The sequence below is a fragment of the Macaca thibetana genome, chromosome 14, assembly GCF_024542745.1.
Source record: "Macaca thibetana thibetana isolate TM-01 chromosome 14, ASM2454274v1, whole genome shotgun sequence".
Taxonomy (NCBI): Eukaryota; Metazoa; Chordata; class Mammalia; order Primates; family Cercopithecidae; genus Macaca; species Macaca thibetana.
Genome location: NC_065591.1, coordinates 65,929,543 through 65,948,323, shown reverse-complemented (window position 1 = coordinate 65,948,323; position 18,781 = coordinate 65,929,543). Strand labels below are relative to the sequence as shown.

At 42.3% G+C, this 18,781-nt stretch overlaps 1 protein-coding gene across 2 annotated transcripts in view; it reads left to right on the top strand.

Moving 5' to 3' along the window:
• The first annotated feature begins 4,727 nt into the window (after positions 1-4,727).
• The window catches only part of P4HA3 (prolyl 4-hydroxylase subunit alpha 3), a 37,962-nt gene continuing 23,908 nt past the window's right edge, over positions 4,728-18,781 (top strand). For both annotated transcript variants that reach the window (XM_050756545.1, XM_050756546.1), the window contains exons 1-4: positions 4,728-4,986; positions 11,994-12,136; positions 13,766-13,989; positions 17,983-18,132. In XM_050756545.1, coding sequence (XP_050612502.1) covers positions 4,787-4,986; positions 11,994-12,136; positions 13,766-13,989; positions 17,983-18,132 — 717 coding nt within the window. In that variant the 5' untranslated portion in view covers positions 4,728-4,786. The remainder of the gene's footprint in view (positions 4,987-11,993; positions 12,137-13,765; positions 13,990-17,982; positions 18,133-18,781) is intronic.

Genomic DNA, 18,781 nt, shown 5'->3' with positions numbered 1-18,781 from the left:
CAAAGCCATTTATATGAAATGCCAAGAATAAAAAAAATCCACATACATGGGAAGTAGATCAGTGGTTGCCATGAGGGAGTGACTGCTAATGGTACAGGGTTTCTTTTTTTCTTTTTTTTTTTTCTTTTTGTTTTTTTTTGAGACAGAGTCTCACTCTGTCACCCAGGCTGGAGTACAGAGGTGTGATCTCAGCTCACTGCAACCTCCTTTTCCCAGGTTCGGGTGATTCTCCTGCCTCAGCCTCCCAAGGGGTACAGAGTTTCTCTTTGAGGTAAAGAAAATACTCTAGAATCAGATATTTGTGATGGTTTTGCAACCTTGTGAATATATTAATACTAAAAATCAACTAATTGTACACTAAAGGTAGATTTTATACTATACGAATTATACTTCAATTTTATAAAGAAGACTATACTTAAGGAATAAATTTAACAAAATTATTATGTACAATTTCCTAGCTCTATCTGCTGAAAGAACCTGAGGGCAGCAGCATCCCAGTCACAGTAAGCACACCAGCACCCAAATCTTGGTTTCTGAATACTCTTTTCCATTAAAAGGAACCAGCACTCCTTGGAGAAATACCTGATTCTGGGACTGGGGCTGGGAAAGAAAGTACAAGATTACCTGCAATAGCTTATAAATAACAAAGTATAGAATGAGAGGAGTAAAGGGGACATATCAAAAGGACACAAGAGCCATACTGAAGGGGTTAGTCAACTTGTGTTGGCCAGGACAACTGCAGAATAATTTGAGCATCAAATAAATAGTTAATTATAATTTGTTCAATAATATGTATGAACTCATACCTATTGAGATAAATGAATAAGTTAATAACTGGGACAGAAGAGAAAGCTCTATATTACCAGAGAATGCCAATAAGTAGTAATAACCTACCAATTAATAAGTAGAAAATACTTTTTCATTAACTTTATGCTGGAGGAACCAGGCATACATAATTTATACCAAGTACTGAAAATTAACACCACCAGCAATGGGACAAATCAACATACTATGCCTCCTGACATGATGCACTGAGAAGAACAAAGAATTATTCCTGTTGTGTTCCTGCCAAAGTTGCATCTACTCATGAGGAAACATCAGACAGACTCAAATTGAGACATTCCAAAAAATAACTGGCCTGTTATCTTCAAATGTGTCGAGATAGCAGAGAGTAAGCAAAGATTGAGGAACAGTACCAGATTGAAGAACACTAAAGAGATATGACAACTAAACACACAAATAGTCCTGGATAGGATCCTAGATTCACAACATATTTAAATGGTACAATCAAGAAAATTTGAAGAAGGTATGTGAACTCGAGGTATTAGTATTTTGTCAATGTTAGTTTCCTAATATTGGTGGTTATATTGTGGTTTTGTAGACGGTCTCTAAGAATCTTATGGGTGTACCTTATATTTCAACCAGGAAAAAGAAATGCTTCTAAGAATCTTAGGGCTGGCTGGGCATGGTGGCTCACACCCGTAATCCCGGCACTTTGGGAGGCCAAGGTAGGGGGATCACTTGAGGCCAGGAGTTCGACACCAGCCTGGGCAACATGGTAAAACCCTGTCTCTACAAAAAAATACAAAAATGAGCTGGGCATGGTGGCATGTGCCTGTAGTCCCGGCTACTCAGGAGGCTGAGGCAGGAGGATCACTTGAGCCCGGGAGTTCAAGGCTATAGTGAGTCGTGATCATGCCACTGCAATCCAATCTGGCAACAGAGCAAGACCCTATCTCTAACAAAATAAAGACTTTTAAGACTGTTGTACCACCACCCTGAGTCTCAGCCCAAGTGAGAGAAGGGCACTTCTTGGGAAGAAATATAGATATGTTTTTTGTCTAATGGAAAGAACTCCAGTAAAATTTATAGGAAATCCTCAAAGGTTTTAAGATAATTTTATCAATAGAAGTACTGCCCATTTGGGCTAAAGAGACAGAGACAATACAAAACAGATACCTTTGGGTTCCTTTATCAGTTTCCTAATGTCGCTGAAACAAATGACCACAAACACAGTGGCTTAAAACAACACATATATTGTCTTGCAGTCCTGGAGTTCAGAAGTCTGAAATGGGTTTTACTGGACTAAAATCAACGTGTCAGCAGGTCTCCGTTCCTTTTGGAGGCACTAGAGGAGAACCTCTTTCCTTGCCTTTCCAGCTTCTAGAAGCTGTTCACAATCCTTGACTGGTGGCCTCCTTCTTCCATCTTTAAAGTCAGCAATATGGTGTTAAATATCTTTAAATCTTTCTGACTTTGCTTCCATTGTCACATTTCTTTCTATGACTTTTAAGGACCCTCATGATTGCATTGGGACTACCAAGATAAACCAGCATAATCCTCCAATGTCAAGATCCTTAACCTAATCACATCTGTAAAGTCTCTTGTGCCATGTAAGGTAACACAGTCATGGGTTTTGGGAATCAACACATGCACATCTTTGGAGGGAGGGCGTGATTCTGCCTACCACAGTCCCTAATCTCTGGTCAGAACAGCTTCTATGGGAAGGCTACTCAGTTGGAAAGAGTTTGTGCAAGGTAGGAGCCTTGAAGCTTAATCTTCAAAACCTTCTGGGTAAATCTGCCTCTGGTAGTAATTAAGAATATGGAATCAGGATCCACATGACCTGGGTTCAAGTCCCTTCTCTACCACTTACTATGTATGTTGATTGAGTTGATGTTACAGATTGGGTTCTCTAGAAACAGAGGCTCAGATGGAGTTTGAGGTGCAAGATGTTTATTAGAGATCAACATCTATGAAAGGGAAAGGAAGCAAGAAAGGGGAGAGGAAGAAGTCAAAGAGGCTTGATGAAGCCTTAATCAAGGTGGCAGGCGTGCTGGAGCTAGTATTGCCTGTAAGAGTTTTCTCACGATGGACCAAAATGGCTAGGCCTTGATTCCCTCACCTTGCTCCGTTGCTGGATTAGGGTTGCCCCAGGAAGGAAATTTCCCTAGGCAAGGCTGCTCTCTGCTATAGGATAGACCCTAAAGCAGCTGACCGCTGGAGACTCTTCTGATCACATTCCCTGCAGCTGTGCAACAATTGTTTGAAGGGGGATCTGCGTGGTACATCTCCATGTCTACACAAGCAGTGGTGTGCTGGAGCTGGCTCACCCCAGCTCGCAAGAATTGATTGTTAGCATCTTTATCCAACCGCAGTCAGTGATGACATATTCTCATGTTGAAATCAGCCACTATGGGAGAATTGACACCACAGAAATTGGCAAATGCTACAAATCAGAATTTTAATTTTTTTCCTAGACAGCTGGTTTACAGCACACCTCAAATGTGGTCCACAAGTGATTAACATTGAGTAGGTTATTGATTGTCCCTACAACTCAGTCTTCTCATTGGTAAAGTGGGGCTAATAATACTATAAGAATACTACTACTACCTAGGCTGTAAGGTCAGCATGAGAATTAAATGAGTTAATACATATAAAATACTCTGGACAGCAATTAAATGAGTTAATATATGTAAAATACTCTGGATGGCCCCTGCCACACAGGAAACACTCAGTAAGTATTAACTGTGTTTACTATTGCCATTGTTATTACAATTATTACCACCTTAAAAACTTCCACTGGATTTTCATAGAAGAAAAGCACCTAAATTTCTTAGTATGGCATGCAAAGGCCCTTCGCAATCTGATAGTTTCAAGCACAAGGAACTTCTCGTCATTTCTGGAACTCAAACTGTTTTCCACCTCCAAACCTTGTCACGCACAGGTACCTTCTGCCAGGAAAGCCCACTCCTCCCTTGCCTGTCAACTTCCAATTTTTTTCATGCTTTTGAACCAGCACACATTATCTCCTCTCTGAAGCCCTCTCCACCCGCTAGATGAGGGTTCCTTCTTCGGTGTTGCCATTGCACATTGCACAACCCTCAGTTACTCTGACAGCACTTTACTGTGATTACTTGTTTACATATCTGTCTCCTCCTTTGAGTCCAGGATTGGATCTGCTATTTCTCTGTGTAGTCAGCACATTAACATAGGTGCTAATAAATATTTGTTGAATGAATGAACATTGCCTGGGAAATGATTAAGAGGGGGGAAATAGAGTAAGTAGCCTAGTAGGCTATAATAATAGCAATATTTTTGTTTGCCTAAGTGACTCTAGGTATATTGTGTAAAGCAGTGACATCAGGACCCCAGAGTTTCAGGTTCTGTAAGTCCTAGATTTGTCATACACTCACATCCTGACAGAGTCCTACTCATCCTTCAGATGGCTCAGATGTCACGCCCTCTGTGAGGGTTTTCCTGCCTGCTGCCCTCTTGCCGCTCTTTGCCTGCGCAGCTATTCACACACGCAAAATTGGCTCTTCTGTGGGGATCCAGTGGTGTTTGTGTATTCCCACTCCATGGTACAGAGGGGCGGATATTTTAGGGATGTTGTCAGCATGGTGTTAACAATATTTGGGGATGGTCACAGCCTTAGACCTGTGAATTCATCGCTCACCTCACCCCGCCTCAATTTCTCCCAGTGTGATGGGCACAGTGGAAACACCCTCACAGGGTCGCGATTTAGTGGAGGGCGGCTGACACTGATGTTGCAGGAAGCCCCCACGCATTCCGAGGAGCTGAGGGCTAGAGAGCGAGGTGAGGCGCGTTGAAACAAGGAAGGAGGCGGGGGCGTGGGGCGAGACTGGGCGGCGGAGGCGACTGACCGGGGCCAGGGGGCGGGGCCTGAGCCGGGAGGGGGCGGGGAAAGGGGCGGGGCAGGCCAGGGCAGGAGCAGCTGGCTCCGCGCGGCCAGGACTGTCTGAGAAGTGCGCTAGCGCTGGCGATGGGTCCAGGGGCGCGGCTGGCGGCGCTGCTGGCAGTGCTGGCGCTCGGGACAGGAGACCCAGAAAGGGCTGCGGCGCGGGGCGACACGTTCTCTGCACTGACCAGCGTGGCGCGCGCCCTGGGGCCCGAACGCCGGCTGCTGGGGCTGCTGAGGCGGTACCTGCGCGGGGAGGAGGCGCGGCTGCGGGACCTGACTAGGTGAGGGCACCGCGAGTGGGAGCGACCGAGGGGCCTCAGTGGGAGACACTGTGCAGCAGCGTGGGGTGACTCAGGTTGAGTGTGACCCCAGGCTCATTGTCATGCTGCGTGGGACCCCAGACCCACTGTCGCACTGTGCGACTGAGACATTGTGGCGTGGGATGGGGAGTGGCTCTGAGGGCCAGTGTGACCCCCCAGACCCATTGTCACACTGTGTGGGACCCCGACACTCCGTGGCATGAGGTGTTGGCGAGGGTTGAGTCACACTGTGTGGGACTGCAGACTCCATAACACACACGGTGGCACTGTGGAAGAGCGGAGTGGGGTGACTCGAGGACCTCACAATGTGCTGTGCGAAGCTGTATGATCCCCAGGCCCTGTGTCACACTGACACAGACTCAGTGGACGGTGCTGTGACAGAGACACTGTGAGAGTGAGATGGAGAAAATATGGTGACGCTTTAGCTATGCAAGTATTGAATTTTCAAGGGGCGATCGTGAAACACCGCATGACTTAGTGAGCTGAAGTTTAGTGTTAGGAGTCAGGTGACAGTCTTCCACCATATGTGAGATTTCCATGTCATTGGCACTGGATGGGCACGATGCTGTGGATATCATACTCTGCACGTGAGTGATGCTGAGTAACTGTACAGGTCGCTATATGAATAATGCTTCAGTTCATTAATTCATAGAACACATATTTTTGAGTGCCTACTAAGAGCCAGGCAGTGTTCCAGGTAGTGGGGATAAAATGGTGAAGAAGAGCCAACTCTGCCCTCAAGGAGTTCGGGTCTGTAGCACCATGACTGTGAATCAGAGATGTCCACTGCCCTCTATGTCTTCAGTTCTTCCTTCTCCTTACACATGTAGAAGCTCTCTAAATACTAAATAAATGATAACTGAGATGTTATATGTGTGTCAACATATTTGATATCAAAAAAGCACTGTGAAAAAACATACTTGATGCAGAAGATACTGAGTATAGCACACAGCAGTGGATGCTCAGCTAATATTGTTTTGATATACAATCAACAAACTCTAGTGCTACACACTGTGGCATAAAAGATTGTTAGACTTGGGATGCTGAGGCACCATAGTCATGTATCGACTTTGGCAGTGTCCAGCTGAGAAAAATGAAAGATAAATGATTGTATATGATACCATCTGTATGAATATGTGCTGCGCCTTCTCTGCTTGGGACATGAAGAAGCCTACAACACTGACAGAGTGGTTATGACCACGTCACTATTTGGATATATTAATATTGTACTTTTATCACGTGACCTCCTTCTCATTGAGCTAAGACGGCACAATGCACTGCTTTTAAAACTTTGCGTGAGTGTATGTGATAGTAATACTGATTCTGGGGTGACATGAGAAGAAGGTGTGTGGAATGGGGAGTGACTCTGAGGTCCAGTGTGACCCCCAAACCCATTGTCACCCTGTGCAAAACTTTGAGACCCCATGACTGTGAGAGAGAGCTATGTAGAAGAAAAGCATTTTGTGGGTGGAAAGTATTTGTGAGAGATCTTGTTAATAGTGACTGAATGAGCTAATTTGGTGCTTGTCCTTAAGTATGTGGCTTGCATATAAACAGCTTGAAATAGTGTGACAATGTACAATATAGGTATGTATTAATTTTAACAATAAATGAAGATCATTTCAATAATTATTGTCACTTTTTGGTATAGCATTGTTGTCTAGTATTCTATGGGTCCATGCTGACTGAGTCAAATGTCTTCTTTTTGTTCATAGCCCAGAGTCATTGGAGTCCAAGCTTATTGATGGAAATAGGAAAGACTTTTTTCTGCTTGATTTCAGAGCCCAGCATGCTCCCTGCTACCCATGCTTGTTTTCATACCAGTAATCTCTTTCTTTGGGTAGCTCAGATGGAGATGGGAGTGGGGGGTCAGAATCCCTGTGCTGGTCTTTCAGGTTACATTCTCAGAAGAGAGCACTCAGAGCATTTTGGCCAAAGCAGCTGGCCAACCCCACTCCACCATGCTGGTCTCTTTCACTGTCTTTCCACCATTATCATTGCCACAACTTTGTCGCAGCAGGAGGTCTCATACAAACCGTATCTCATTTGATTCTCTCTCACACACGGTGCTTTGAAATAGATTTGTATTACACTGTTAACTGTTGAGAAATCAGTTAAAACCCAAGAAAACTAAAGTCTAGTTGCTTATTCAAGATTGTATTAATAAATCTAACAGGTAGCAAATCCAGGACTAGGATACAGTTGTTTTGACTGTTTATCCAACTTTTTTCCTATTATGCTATGTTATCCCTACCGCTTCTTTTATCTGTTATACCAAGACATAGACCAAGCCCCTAACTAATTGAGGTTTTACTAGTGGCCACAGTACATAGTGGTTAACGGTAAATTCAGGAGTTTAACAGACCTCTATTTGAATCATTGGCTCTGATCTGGGACAAGTTACTTTACCTCTTTGAGCTTTAGTTTCCTAATCTTTAAAATGATGATAAACACAGTACCTATCACCATAGGGTTGTTGAAGGATTAAGAGTACCATGTAAAAGTATTTATCATTATGCCTGGCATGTAACAATTGCTGGACAAATGCTAAGCCTTTATGCTTATTATTTTATTTTATTTTATTTTATTTTATTTTAAGACCAACTAGTGAAACTAGGCCCCACTTTTGGCTCTGAGGATTAACTAGGATTGTGACAGCCTAGATAAAAAACAAATCAGAAAAGTTCCCGATTATTTTCTCAGGTGACTTACGAACATTTAATTTTGCAGTTTAGTTTGATATTTTGAAGACTGGCATTCTATCATTCTGTTCTCTAGTGACTGCTCTAAAACCCAGTGAAATGTTTGCTTTTTAAGAGACAGGGTCTTGCTCTGTCACCCAGGCTAGAGTGCAGCGGCTCTATCATAGCTCGCTGTAACCTCAAACCTGTGGCTCAAGTGATCCTCCTGCCTGAGCCTACCAGGTAATTAGGACTACGGGTGCGCACCACCATGCGCACCATGCCTGGCTAGGGCTTTTTTTGCTTTTGTTTTTGTTTTTGTTCGGTTTGGTTTGGTTTGGTAGAGACGGGGTCTTGCTCTCTTGCCCAGACTGGTCTTGAACTCCTGGCCTGAAGTGATTGATCCTCCCTCCTCGTACTCCCAAAGTGTTGGGATTGCAAGCATGAGCTACCGCACCCAGCCTTTATGTTTGCTTTTTAAAACAAGAATTTTGGCAGTTCTAGCTAATTTTTCTATACTCCCAGTCTGGTGATTTTATGTAACTTGAGAGGCTGTTTCCAAGGCTCGGTTGAGATAGAAAAATGCAATATTCTTGAGGTAGGAACTACTCCCTACTCCAAGTTAATGAATAAAAATTATACTTGTTATAGTATATATGGTTATATGCCAGTATGGTACATATACTAGTTATGTATATAAAGAGAGTTTACCCTAGCTTTTGTTGTTGCTGTTTTTGTAGTTTAAAATACCGCCAAGAGTGAAAGAGAAGTGTCAGCAGCAATTTTTTTCTGTGCTAAGGATTAAGCATTAAGAATGTCCCAGAAGAACTGAGACAAAACCATTTCTGAATTCCAAAGGCAAAACATATTGAAGTGAAATAGCCCATGTATTGTGGTTGGATAACCTGCCCAGGCTATGTTTAATGCAGGGATTGGGTTGCAAATTTTATGTGCAGATTCTTGAAGGAAAGGATCTGATTTTCCATTCTCAGCAGTATTTGTCAAAGCAAAAAGACATTTAGGAAACCCTGAGGTTTGAATTCAGCATCCAGTAACTCAGTTTCCAGACTCTGGAAACCGCTGTGTGCTCAGAGGCTGGGCTAGGGCCAACTTTTGGATTCTAAGCCAACCTCAGTTATCAGTTGAGAGATTTTTTTCTTTGTGTGACAGAAAATTGGCATATCTAAACACTGGACTGAATTGATGTGCTGCAATAGAGATCAAAACCCTGACCTAAACAAATCAACCCCAAAATGCAAGGAGGGGTGCTAAGAAAACAAGGAAGTAGATAGCACGTTTGATTTGATGCATGACTTGGGGCAAATATTCACCTCTCTGCTTTACCATTTTACCTTTGTGCCTCAGTTTCCTCTGATTCCTGTTAAACATTAGTCCTCAAGCTAATGAGGAATCTGTTTATTCAGTTGTGGAAGGGGTGATCAGAAGAAATAACAGAATGTGCCTGCTGAAAAGATCCATAGAAATCTTCTAGACTAGACCAGTTCTTTCATTTTATGGATGAGGAAACTGAGTGATAGTTGGAGGCTGGGTCAGAATAAGTCTTGGGTCTTCCCCCACCTCCTTCCTATCCAGCTGTCTTATAAAATCACTGCCCTCTCAGCCTCAGTTGTTCCTGGACACCTGCTCTTTAAGCTGGACTCAAGCCCAAGTCTCCGCTTGTTAAGTTTTTTCATCTAGCAGTGGAATATCTTTCCCTAAGTAGTTCCATATGGAGCCAAAGCAGGAAACAATGGGTAGTAAAGATCCCACACCCTGGAGGCTGGTTTCATTTCAAAACCCTAGAGCTCCAGCTCACAGACTGCCTTGTCTTTGGGATCAGAGACACCCTGGGACTTGACAGGTTTCCCATTTCCCCACTGGGAGACCCAGGTCCAGATTCTTGTTCCTTAGTTTATGTTGAATTAAACATTCGGCTCCTTGGAAGCCTCAAGACGGTCGTCTTCTATTTCAGGCTTCATTTCATAGTTGAGGACCTCACTCTTTAGAAATCCTCAGATCGGACTCTGCTCCAAGGGGTTGAAATCCTACCACCCTGCCACTTCCTCTGTTTTTCACTTTCATCTCTGTCTCCTTGCAGAAGTTCCCCACTTTTGCCAAAGGACTCATAGTCTCCTGTGCGCTTGCACACGTTCATTTTTTTTTCACTTTGCACAAACTCTTTTTTCTTCTACTTCCATTCTTGTTATACTGTTTTTGAAGTTAATAATTTTAAAATGAGGGGGAAAACTCTTGGAGAGCAGGAATAGTACCCTTAATGTGTCCTGTTATAGATAATAAATTTCAGTAATATAAATTCCATTGGTGTTTTAGAAATGGAATTAACCGTAGTATACCAGCATCTTTTGCCTATATGAACACTGTTGAAGGACACTGGAGAAGGGAAATTAACTAGAAAGATGATCACTTCAGGCCCTGTCATTTCTGCCCTTTTCTGCAATTGTTGCCAAGCTAGAAAGGTAGAAAGTGTGCTGGACAATCCCACCTCTTATTCTGCTTTACAGTCATCACCACTTCCTAAACTCCTTCCTTGAACCCAGTCCATTCTCCGTCGCTGTCGTGGTTCAGACTCTCCCTGTCTTGTGCTTGCAGTTTTGAAGTGGCCTCCTCCCCACCCTCTCGCACATTTATATATGTGAACAAGTCATAGTTTTAACAGTACCACTCTCACTTAAAGCCTTCTCTAACTTGCTGTGGCCGAATTAGTCATCCCCTCTCTGTCCTCCCCACCAAGCCTTGTTCTTAAATCTGGTATTGCATCTGTAATGTAATTATTTGTATCTTCCTTACTCACTAAACTGTGGATCCTTGAGACCAAGATTATTTCCTTATTCAGAATTTTTTCCTTAGCTCCTAGGAGAGTATTCTTCATTCATTCTTTTATAGAAATATGTATTGAATTTAGGTATAGAGTGATGAGAAAAAAAGTTATTTTCTTATCTGTGAAATCCTTGAGTATTGAACCCCATCTTGCTTTTGTATCCCTAGAATCTAGCATGGAGTCTGACATCTAGCAAATAACTAGTGTAGATTGACTTACTACAAATATATCTCAAGCCTCTGTGCCTTTGTACACTAATGGTTCCTGTTGGCTTGAAAAATACTCTTCTTCTCTTCTTTGTTCTAGCTCCTTAAGAAACCATATAGCATAATCAGCTGAGAACTCAGGTTTCAGAGTTAGTCAGACTTGGGTTCCATCCTGGCTTTGCCCTTTACTAACAGTGTGGCTTTGTTTCTGTTTCCTCTCCGTGGAATGGGTAAAATTAAATCTACACTAAGTGTAGGTCCGAAGGTGGGGGGCGATTAAATGAGACAACCTATTTACAGCGCTCAACAGGCCAATACATGGTAGGAGCTCAATAAGTCATAGCTTTCAGTATTTTAACAAATCCTTTCAGATTCAGATCAAATGCCATCTCTTCTTGGAAGCCTTTCCTTCCCCCTTCTAACTCCCACCTGGGTGAGCTGCCCTGCCTGCACAGCTGCAGCATTATATGCTCACTTCTCTCATAGCAGAGACGTCCCCAACCCCTGGGCCAGGGACTGGTACCAGTCCATGGCTGGTTAGGAGGCGCCCCCCGCCCCCCAGCAGGAGGTGAGTGGTGGGCAAGGGAGCATTACTGCTTGAGCTCCGCCTCCTGTCAGATCAGCGGCGGCATTAGATTCTGATAGGAGCGTGAACCTTATTGTGAACTGCACATGCGAGGGATCTAGGTTGTGTGCTCCTTGTAAGAATCTAACTGGTACCTGATGATCTGAGGTGGAACAGTTTCATCCCAAAACCATCCCCCAATGCCCCTGGTCCGTGGAAAAAATTGTTTTCCATGAAACTCATCCCTGGTGCCAAAAAGGTTGGGGACCACTATATAGCACACATCACAGTGGCTATAATTAATTCAATAGTGTTTTTGAGTTTCTACCAGATACTAAGTATTGCATATACAGTGATGACAGGAGAAAAAGACTTTGTGATCCCTTTGAGGGCTGGACCCTGTCTTGCCTTTATATCTCTAGCATGGTGCCTGATATACAGTAATTGATTAATATAGACTGACTCATTCAATGAACAAAAGAGCAGACCTACTTTTGTTGTATCTATAGTTTTCATATTCTTTGTGCTTGCATGGCTTTTTGGTTGGACTATTATGTGAATCTCAAGAGGTTCAGCATGTCAATGTTAGCTACTCTTAATGTACACACACCATGCCAGCTTTCCCTAGGTGTAGTGGTCGTATCAGGAGGTGACATCATTCTACTCCTTTCTTTCAGATTCTATGACAAGGTACTTTCTTTGCATGAGGATTCAACAACCCCTGTGGCTAACCCTCTGCTTGCGTTTACTCTCATCAAACGCCTACAGTCTGACTGGAGGAATGTGGTACATAGTCTGGAGGCCAGTGAGAACATCCGAGGTAATGAGGAGGAGGGCTGGAGGGTAAGAGAGAAGATTCTATCTCCTGACTGGTGGTAAGGAGAGAGATTCTGTTGGGGTGTGATTTCAAAGGGTAATGGAGTAGGTGGGTATTACTTAATATCCTTAGTTCTAGCTAGCACAAAGAATTAGCCCCCCTTGCTAATCGGTTTGTATGATTATACATTATACATTATACCATCCTGTGACGAAGTACAAGATAAATCCTTCCATTTATATATGTATAGAAAATAACCGTCTTCTAGTAGTTTCTGTTTCATTAAATTGTCACTACAGTGTCATCTATAGCAAGATCACTTTCCCAATTTATTCTGCTTTGTGCTTTAAGAAGTTTGTTGACGGCCGGCCCGGTGGCTCATGCCTGTAATTCAGCACTTTGGGAAGCTGAGGTGGGCTGATCACTTGAGGTCAGGAGTTCCAGACTGGCCTAACCAACATGGTGAAACCCCGTCTCTATTAAAAATACAAAAATTACCAGGATGTGGTGGGATTACATGCCTGTAATCCCAGTTACTCAGGATCTGAGGCAGGAGAATTACTTGAACCCGGGAGGCAGAGGTTGCAGTGAGCCAAGATCGCACCACTGCACTCCAGCCTGGGGCGACAGAGTGAGACTTTGTCTCAAAAAAAAAAAAAGTGTTGACTTTTGGGCTGGGCGCAGTGGCTTATGCCTGTAATCCCAGCACTTTGAGAGGCTAAGATTGCTTGAGCTCATGAGTTTGAGACTAGTCTGGGCAATATAGCGAAACCTATTAAAAATACAAAAATTAGCCAGGCATGGTGGCACATGCCTGTAGACTTGGGAAGCTGAGGCACAAGAATCGCTTGAACCCAGAAGGTGGAGGTTGCAGTGAGCTGAGATTGAGATTGCACCATTGCACTCTAGCCTGGGTGACTGAGCAAGACCCTGTCTCAAAAAAAAAAAAAAAAACAAAAGAAGTTTGTTGATTTTTGGAAAGCTAACAGTGAGAAGAGGCTGGGTGCAGTTGCTCTTGCCAATAATCTCAACACTTTGGGAGCCTAAGTTGGAAGGATCACTTGAGGCCAAGAGTTTGAGACCAGCTTGGGCAACATAGCAAGACCCTGTCTCTACAAAAAAATGTATTTAAATTAGATGGATGTGATGGCGTGTGCCTGAAGTCCTGCCTACTCAGAAGGCTGAAGTGAGAGGCTCACTTGAACCCAGGAATTCAAGCACGAGCTATGACCATGCCACTGTACTCCAGCCTAGGCAACAGAACAAGATCCTATTTCTATTAAAAGAAAGAAAGAAAAGAGGAGAGAAGAGAAAAAAAAGAAAAGAAAAGAAAAAGAAAAAGAAGAGTTGTTTCCCTAAAGAGCAAGACTTCTGGAGACATACAGGATAGGACAATATAATGAAGCCGTGTGCCTTAATTTTTATTCCTCATTCACTCATTCTGAATGTTCCTCATTCAGAATTGCATTAAGCATCCACCCTGTGCCAGGAACTGTGCTTGCCTCTGGGAACACAAAGACAAATCCAACTTGATCTCACTAAATATTTGAACAGGTGGTCATGCCTTGCATGTATTAAATGCCCAACTCCTGTTTCTTGAATGGCAGGTTGATGTTTTTACTACTTTTACAGCTCTGAAGGATGGCTATGAGAAGGTGGAACAAGACCTTCCAGCCTTTGAGGACCTTGAGGGAGCAGCAAGGGCCCTGATGCGGCTGCAGGACGTGTACATGCTCAATGTGAAAGGCCTGGCCCGAGGTGTCTTTCAGAGAGTCACTGGCTCTGCCATCACTGACCTGTACAGCCCCAAACGGCTCTTTTCTCTCACAGGGGATGACTGCTTCCAAGTTGGCAAGGTAACAATATTCGAGAGAGGACCAGTTGCTTGGCTCTGGTTTCTTATGGATGAAATAACTGTGTCCCGATTGCTTTTACTTCTTTTTAATACTTACAGTAAACTTGGAAATTTGATATTTCCATTTTCAGAGAAAGAAAACAAGATTCAGAGAATGTAAATAATTTGCCCTAAGATTATGCAATTTTAAGTGCAGAACTAAAGCTTGAACCCAGTCTTGACTCCAAATCTCAGGGCCTTTCCATAGTAATAAAGGTGTTTATATGCTTAGGACACTCTTGAGATTGAAAGGGGTGTTATTAATTATGCTAGAACAACAGACATGAACTGGGGAAAATGGTCCTTTGGTCACCCTAACTATAGCACCCGGCCAGTGCATGAACCCTTGGGTAGAAAGGGAAATCAGGGGGTCAGGGACACAAGGTTGGGGAAAAGGATAAGAGATGGTGATGGAAAGGTAGGATCATGGAAACAGCCTCCTGAGACTTTCTGGAATCCAATGCAACATTTCCTAAGCATTTAGATATACAAAATTAAAATCGTGTCCAAAATCTAAGGCCATTCGCTTTAACATTACTTGAGGAAATAGACTTCAGGAACATCCCCCCCACCCATCTGAGGTCTTTAACCGATCTTTGATTATAAGTTGTAATCACACTTGAGATCATTTTGTAATATACTCTTTGCCAGCCTTTGCCATACAAATCCATTTTACCTTTGAAGGTGTTTATTGCAGTAAGGTGTATTTTTCCTGACACCTACAGTATTTGTCAACAGATCTGGGAGTGGGTCTCATGTGTCCTGATTCCAAATTTTGGGAGTCAGTCTTCCAAATTAAAGCAGAGTGGGCTGCTTGAGTCTCTCTACTTACCGTTTTCTCTTTTATGGGATCCTGAGCAGAATCAGAGCTCAATCATCATGCTCATGGCTGATTTAAATTTAAGCCAGGTAAATAGTTTGATGTATGGTACTAACATATTCTTCATTAGTGAGGCCTTTCTGAAAGTAAAGCCATATGTTGAAAATTTAGTAAGTCACTTCCTGGAAGTCTTACTGGCAATCTTTCTTTCTGTATTTATTTACTTATTTTGAGAGAGAAAACTTTTCAAATATAAGAAAAGGACATAAAATAATATAGCAAGCAATTATATCTATCATTGTCATGGATATATGTTCAGATTTTGCTATGTTTGTTTCATTTTTTAAAATATATTTTTTTTAAAAAAAAACATGTTACATACAGCTAAAACCCCACTCATCCTCCTTACCACTCACCCCACCCCTTCTGCTCCACCCTTGCCCAGGTAGCCGTGTTCCTAAACCATATAGTATATGCCCTTCTGAGTCCAGCTTCTTTCACTCAGCACATTGTATCTGTGGAATTCATCCATATTGTATCATTTGTTAGTAGTTCATTTCTTTTTATTGCTGGGTAGTATTCCATTCTATGAATATGCCACAAACTGTTGATCCAGTCTTCTGTTAACAGATTCTTGGATTGCTTCCAGTTTGGGCTACTGTGAATAAAGCTTCTGTTAACATCCTTTTATGTCCTTCTATGGACATTTATTCTCATTTCTCTTGGTTGAATACCTGGGAGTGGTATTGCCAAGTCACAGAATAAGCTTCAATAATTATCAACATGTGGCCAAATTTGTTTCATCTATACTTCCCCAATCCCTTCCTCTATGGATTATGAAGTTTCTAGTTTATGAAATTCTTTTTTTTTCTTAGGGTTTGGCTCTGCCATCCAAGTAAGTACAGTGACACAATCATGGCTCGCTGCAGCCTTGATCAAGTGATCCTCTCACCTGGGGGGGCTCAAGTGATCCTCCCACCTCAGCCTCCCAAGTAGCTAGGACTGCAGGTGTGCCCAACCATATCCAGCTACTTTTTAAATAAGGGTCTCACTGTGTTGCCCAGGATGGTCTCGAACTCCTGGCCTCAAGTGATCCTCCTGCCTCAGCCTCTCAAAGTGCTGGGATTACAGGCATAAATCACTGCACCCAGCCTATCTTCTGAAATTCTTAATTGTCTAATTCCATCATCATGCTATTGTGTCTGTTGACTCTTGCTCATGATGGATTATTTCCTGATATAGTTTGTCATGTTTGGGAGCTTATTTTCAGCAGGACATTTTCCCCTTAAGAGAATCCATGTGCCCAGAGTTGTGGGAATATCCCTCCAGAGAGTTTTGGGTGTTCTTCTTCCAGAAACTCTGGTGCTCTCACTGGCCTTAGATCCATTTTTATATTCATTTATTGACATAGGAGTTCCTTAACCATATGAATATTGCAGATTCAAACCCTATACTCACAAGAAGTAGAGGCTCAAAATTGAGAATATTCTTACACAGAGCTAGACAGAAACAAACAAATCTTCTTGTCTCATTAAGGCAGCAGGCAAATTTTTTTCTGGTCTACCTTTTCTCCTAAGGTGTAGTTTTTTATAGAATCCAATTTCATACAGGTGTCTTAGTTCCAGTTCCTGGGCTTGCGGCAGGTCTAAGAATGGCTCATCTTCTATCCTCATATGGGCGTTATAACCCAAGGTTACTGAACACCAAGGTTACTATGATTAACACCCACCCCCATCCTAAGGAACGTCAGCATCTGCTCATAAGCTTATGGTTTGGGCTTTTAGCCCTTTTTTGTTTCTGGTACCTGATATTTTCTGTTTTTTTATTTCTTGAAAATATATAATACAACACTTTTTATAGTATTCAAAGTGTCTGAATTTGTGTTCGGAAGGATTCCAGTTATTTCAGTCTACCATATTGCTGGGACTTGAAGTTATTCATAGAAATCTTAATTAAACAAATTAACTTGTCATGAAAAGTTCAGTCATTTTTAGCATTTTTTAGCTCAACCTTTTTACAAATAGGACTTGAGGTGCAGAAAAATGAAACAACAGGTTAATGACAGACTTGAAGGAACAATGATTTATTATTTAGGCTGCAGAACTGCAATATCTGTAGGATTTTTCTCTGTCAGGAAGTTACACCCTAATTAGATCATTTTGCAATAGTTCTTCCTAGTCTGTAACTTTACAATTCCATGTTGTCTCCAGTATCAACTTCCAGGAAATTCCACTTGCAACTCTGGTATTCTAGTTAACTGTAAACTATGAGGAGACAGGAGCTATGTCTGGTACATGTTGCCATGTTGCCGGCGTTCCAGCATTTAATACAGAACAGATCCATTGAGCTTCCATAGTATTCCATGTCTACCTTCGTTATGGTGTCTAATGCATTGTGTTACAATTATTGGCTTACTCACGTGCCCCCTCTTGATTTAAGCTCTTACAGGACAGGGCCACCAGGCGCATAGGAAATACTTAGTAAATATTGAATAAATGAATGAATGAATGAATGAATATAATCCATTCTTCACATTGCTACCAGCAATATCTTCCTAAAAATATGATATTCAAGACTGTAATTTGCTTAGCCGGTGCTGCTGTTTCAAGTTTACTTTTTGTTTCTCTTCACCCTAGCTACAGCCACGATGGACTACTTGAACACATTCTTGCTTTAGATTTCTGTTTCTGCCATTCCCTCATCTTAAAATGCTTTTCTTCCCAGTCTCTACTCACCAAAATCCTTTTCCTTCTTCAAGGAAGGCCTGTCTCAGATGCTACCTCCTACATGAAGCTTTCTGAGATTCCCAAGTCTCTTCCTTTCTCTGTGCCACCACAGGATAGTATGCATTTTCCTTGGAGCACTCATGACATTGTGTCCCAAATTAAAGTTAGTTGAGGTCATGTTCCCTTCTCCTTCAGATTATAAATTCCTTAAGCATAAGAACCCTTATGTCTCCTCTTCACCTAATACAATGCATTGTATATAGTAGATGCTTAATAAATTGAATTAAAATGAGTTTGAAATTAAAATCTGCCTTCTTGGATTCCAAAGGTCCTCTTATTCTTTGAATTGTCATTTTCTTTTTCTACCTGTGGAATAAGGCTTTAGCGATGGTACTTGTGTTCTGTGTAGGTGGCCTATGACATGGGGGATTATTACCATGCCATTCCATGGCTGGAGGAGGCTGTCAGTCTCTTCCGAGGATCTTATGGAGAGTGGAAGACAGAGGATGAGGCAAGTCTAGAAGATGCCTTGGATCACTTGGCCTTTGCCTATTTCCAGGTAAGGGAATAAGTGAAGCTCACTTGCTTTTATTTTACTAAGTGAAATCCTTTATAACTGCTTTACAATTTCTAAGCATTTTCACATCTTCATCTGTTTCATCTTCCCAGTAGGACCAAATGTAAGTCAAGCAAGGAAGTTATTTTATCATTTCCATGTATCACATGTGAGGAAACTGAGTCTCTAAAAGACTCTTAACTTGTCACAAAGCTTATAGACCTAGGATTAGACTACTAGTCCAGTGCTCTTTCCAATGCATTGACTACTTTACAATCATTATTTCCCATGTTTGTCACCTGTAGCAGCAGCTGCTTTATTCCCAAATGGTTAGTGGGTTCACAGTAAATGTAGATCACTCTTTTGTGCTCTCAGCAACTCATAATTCATCACAGATATTACCCATGATATTGCCATGGACAAAGAAGTTTGATTATGAGCTTTTCCCATCTGCAGTTGAGTCCCACTGTAATGTGACTCGTGTCTGGTTACAGAGGTGGAGTCACTGTTCTGTAGTGCCAGCCACAGTGCCTCCTCCAGGTGTTATTTTTCCATGGCACTGTTGATCTACTTACTCCCTGGTGTGCCTTATGTAGAAGTTCATTTCCCTAAATAAAGCAGCTGCCAATAAACAAAACTAACCAATAACTGG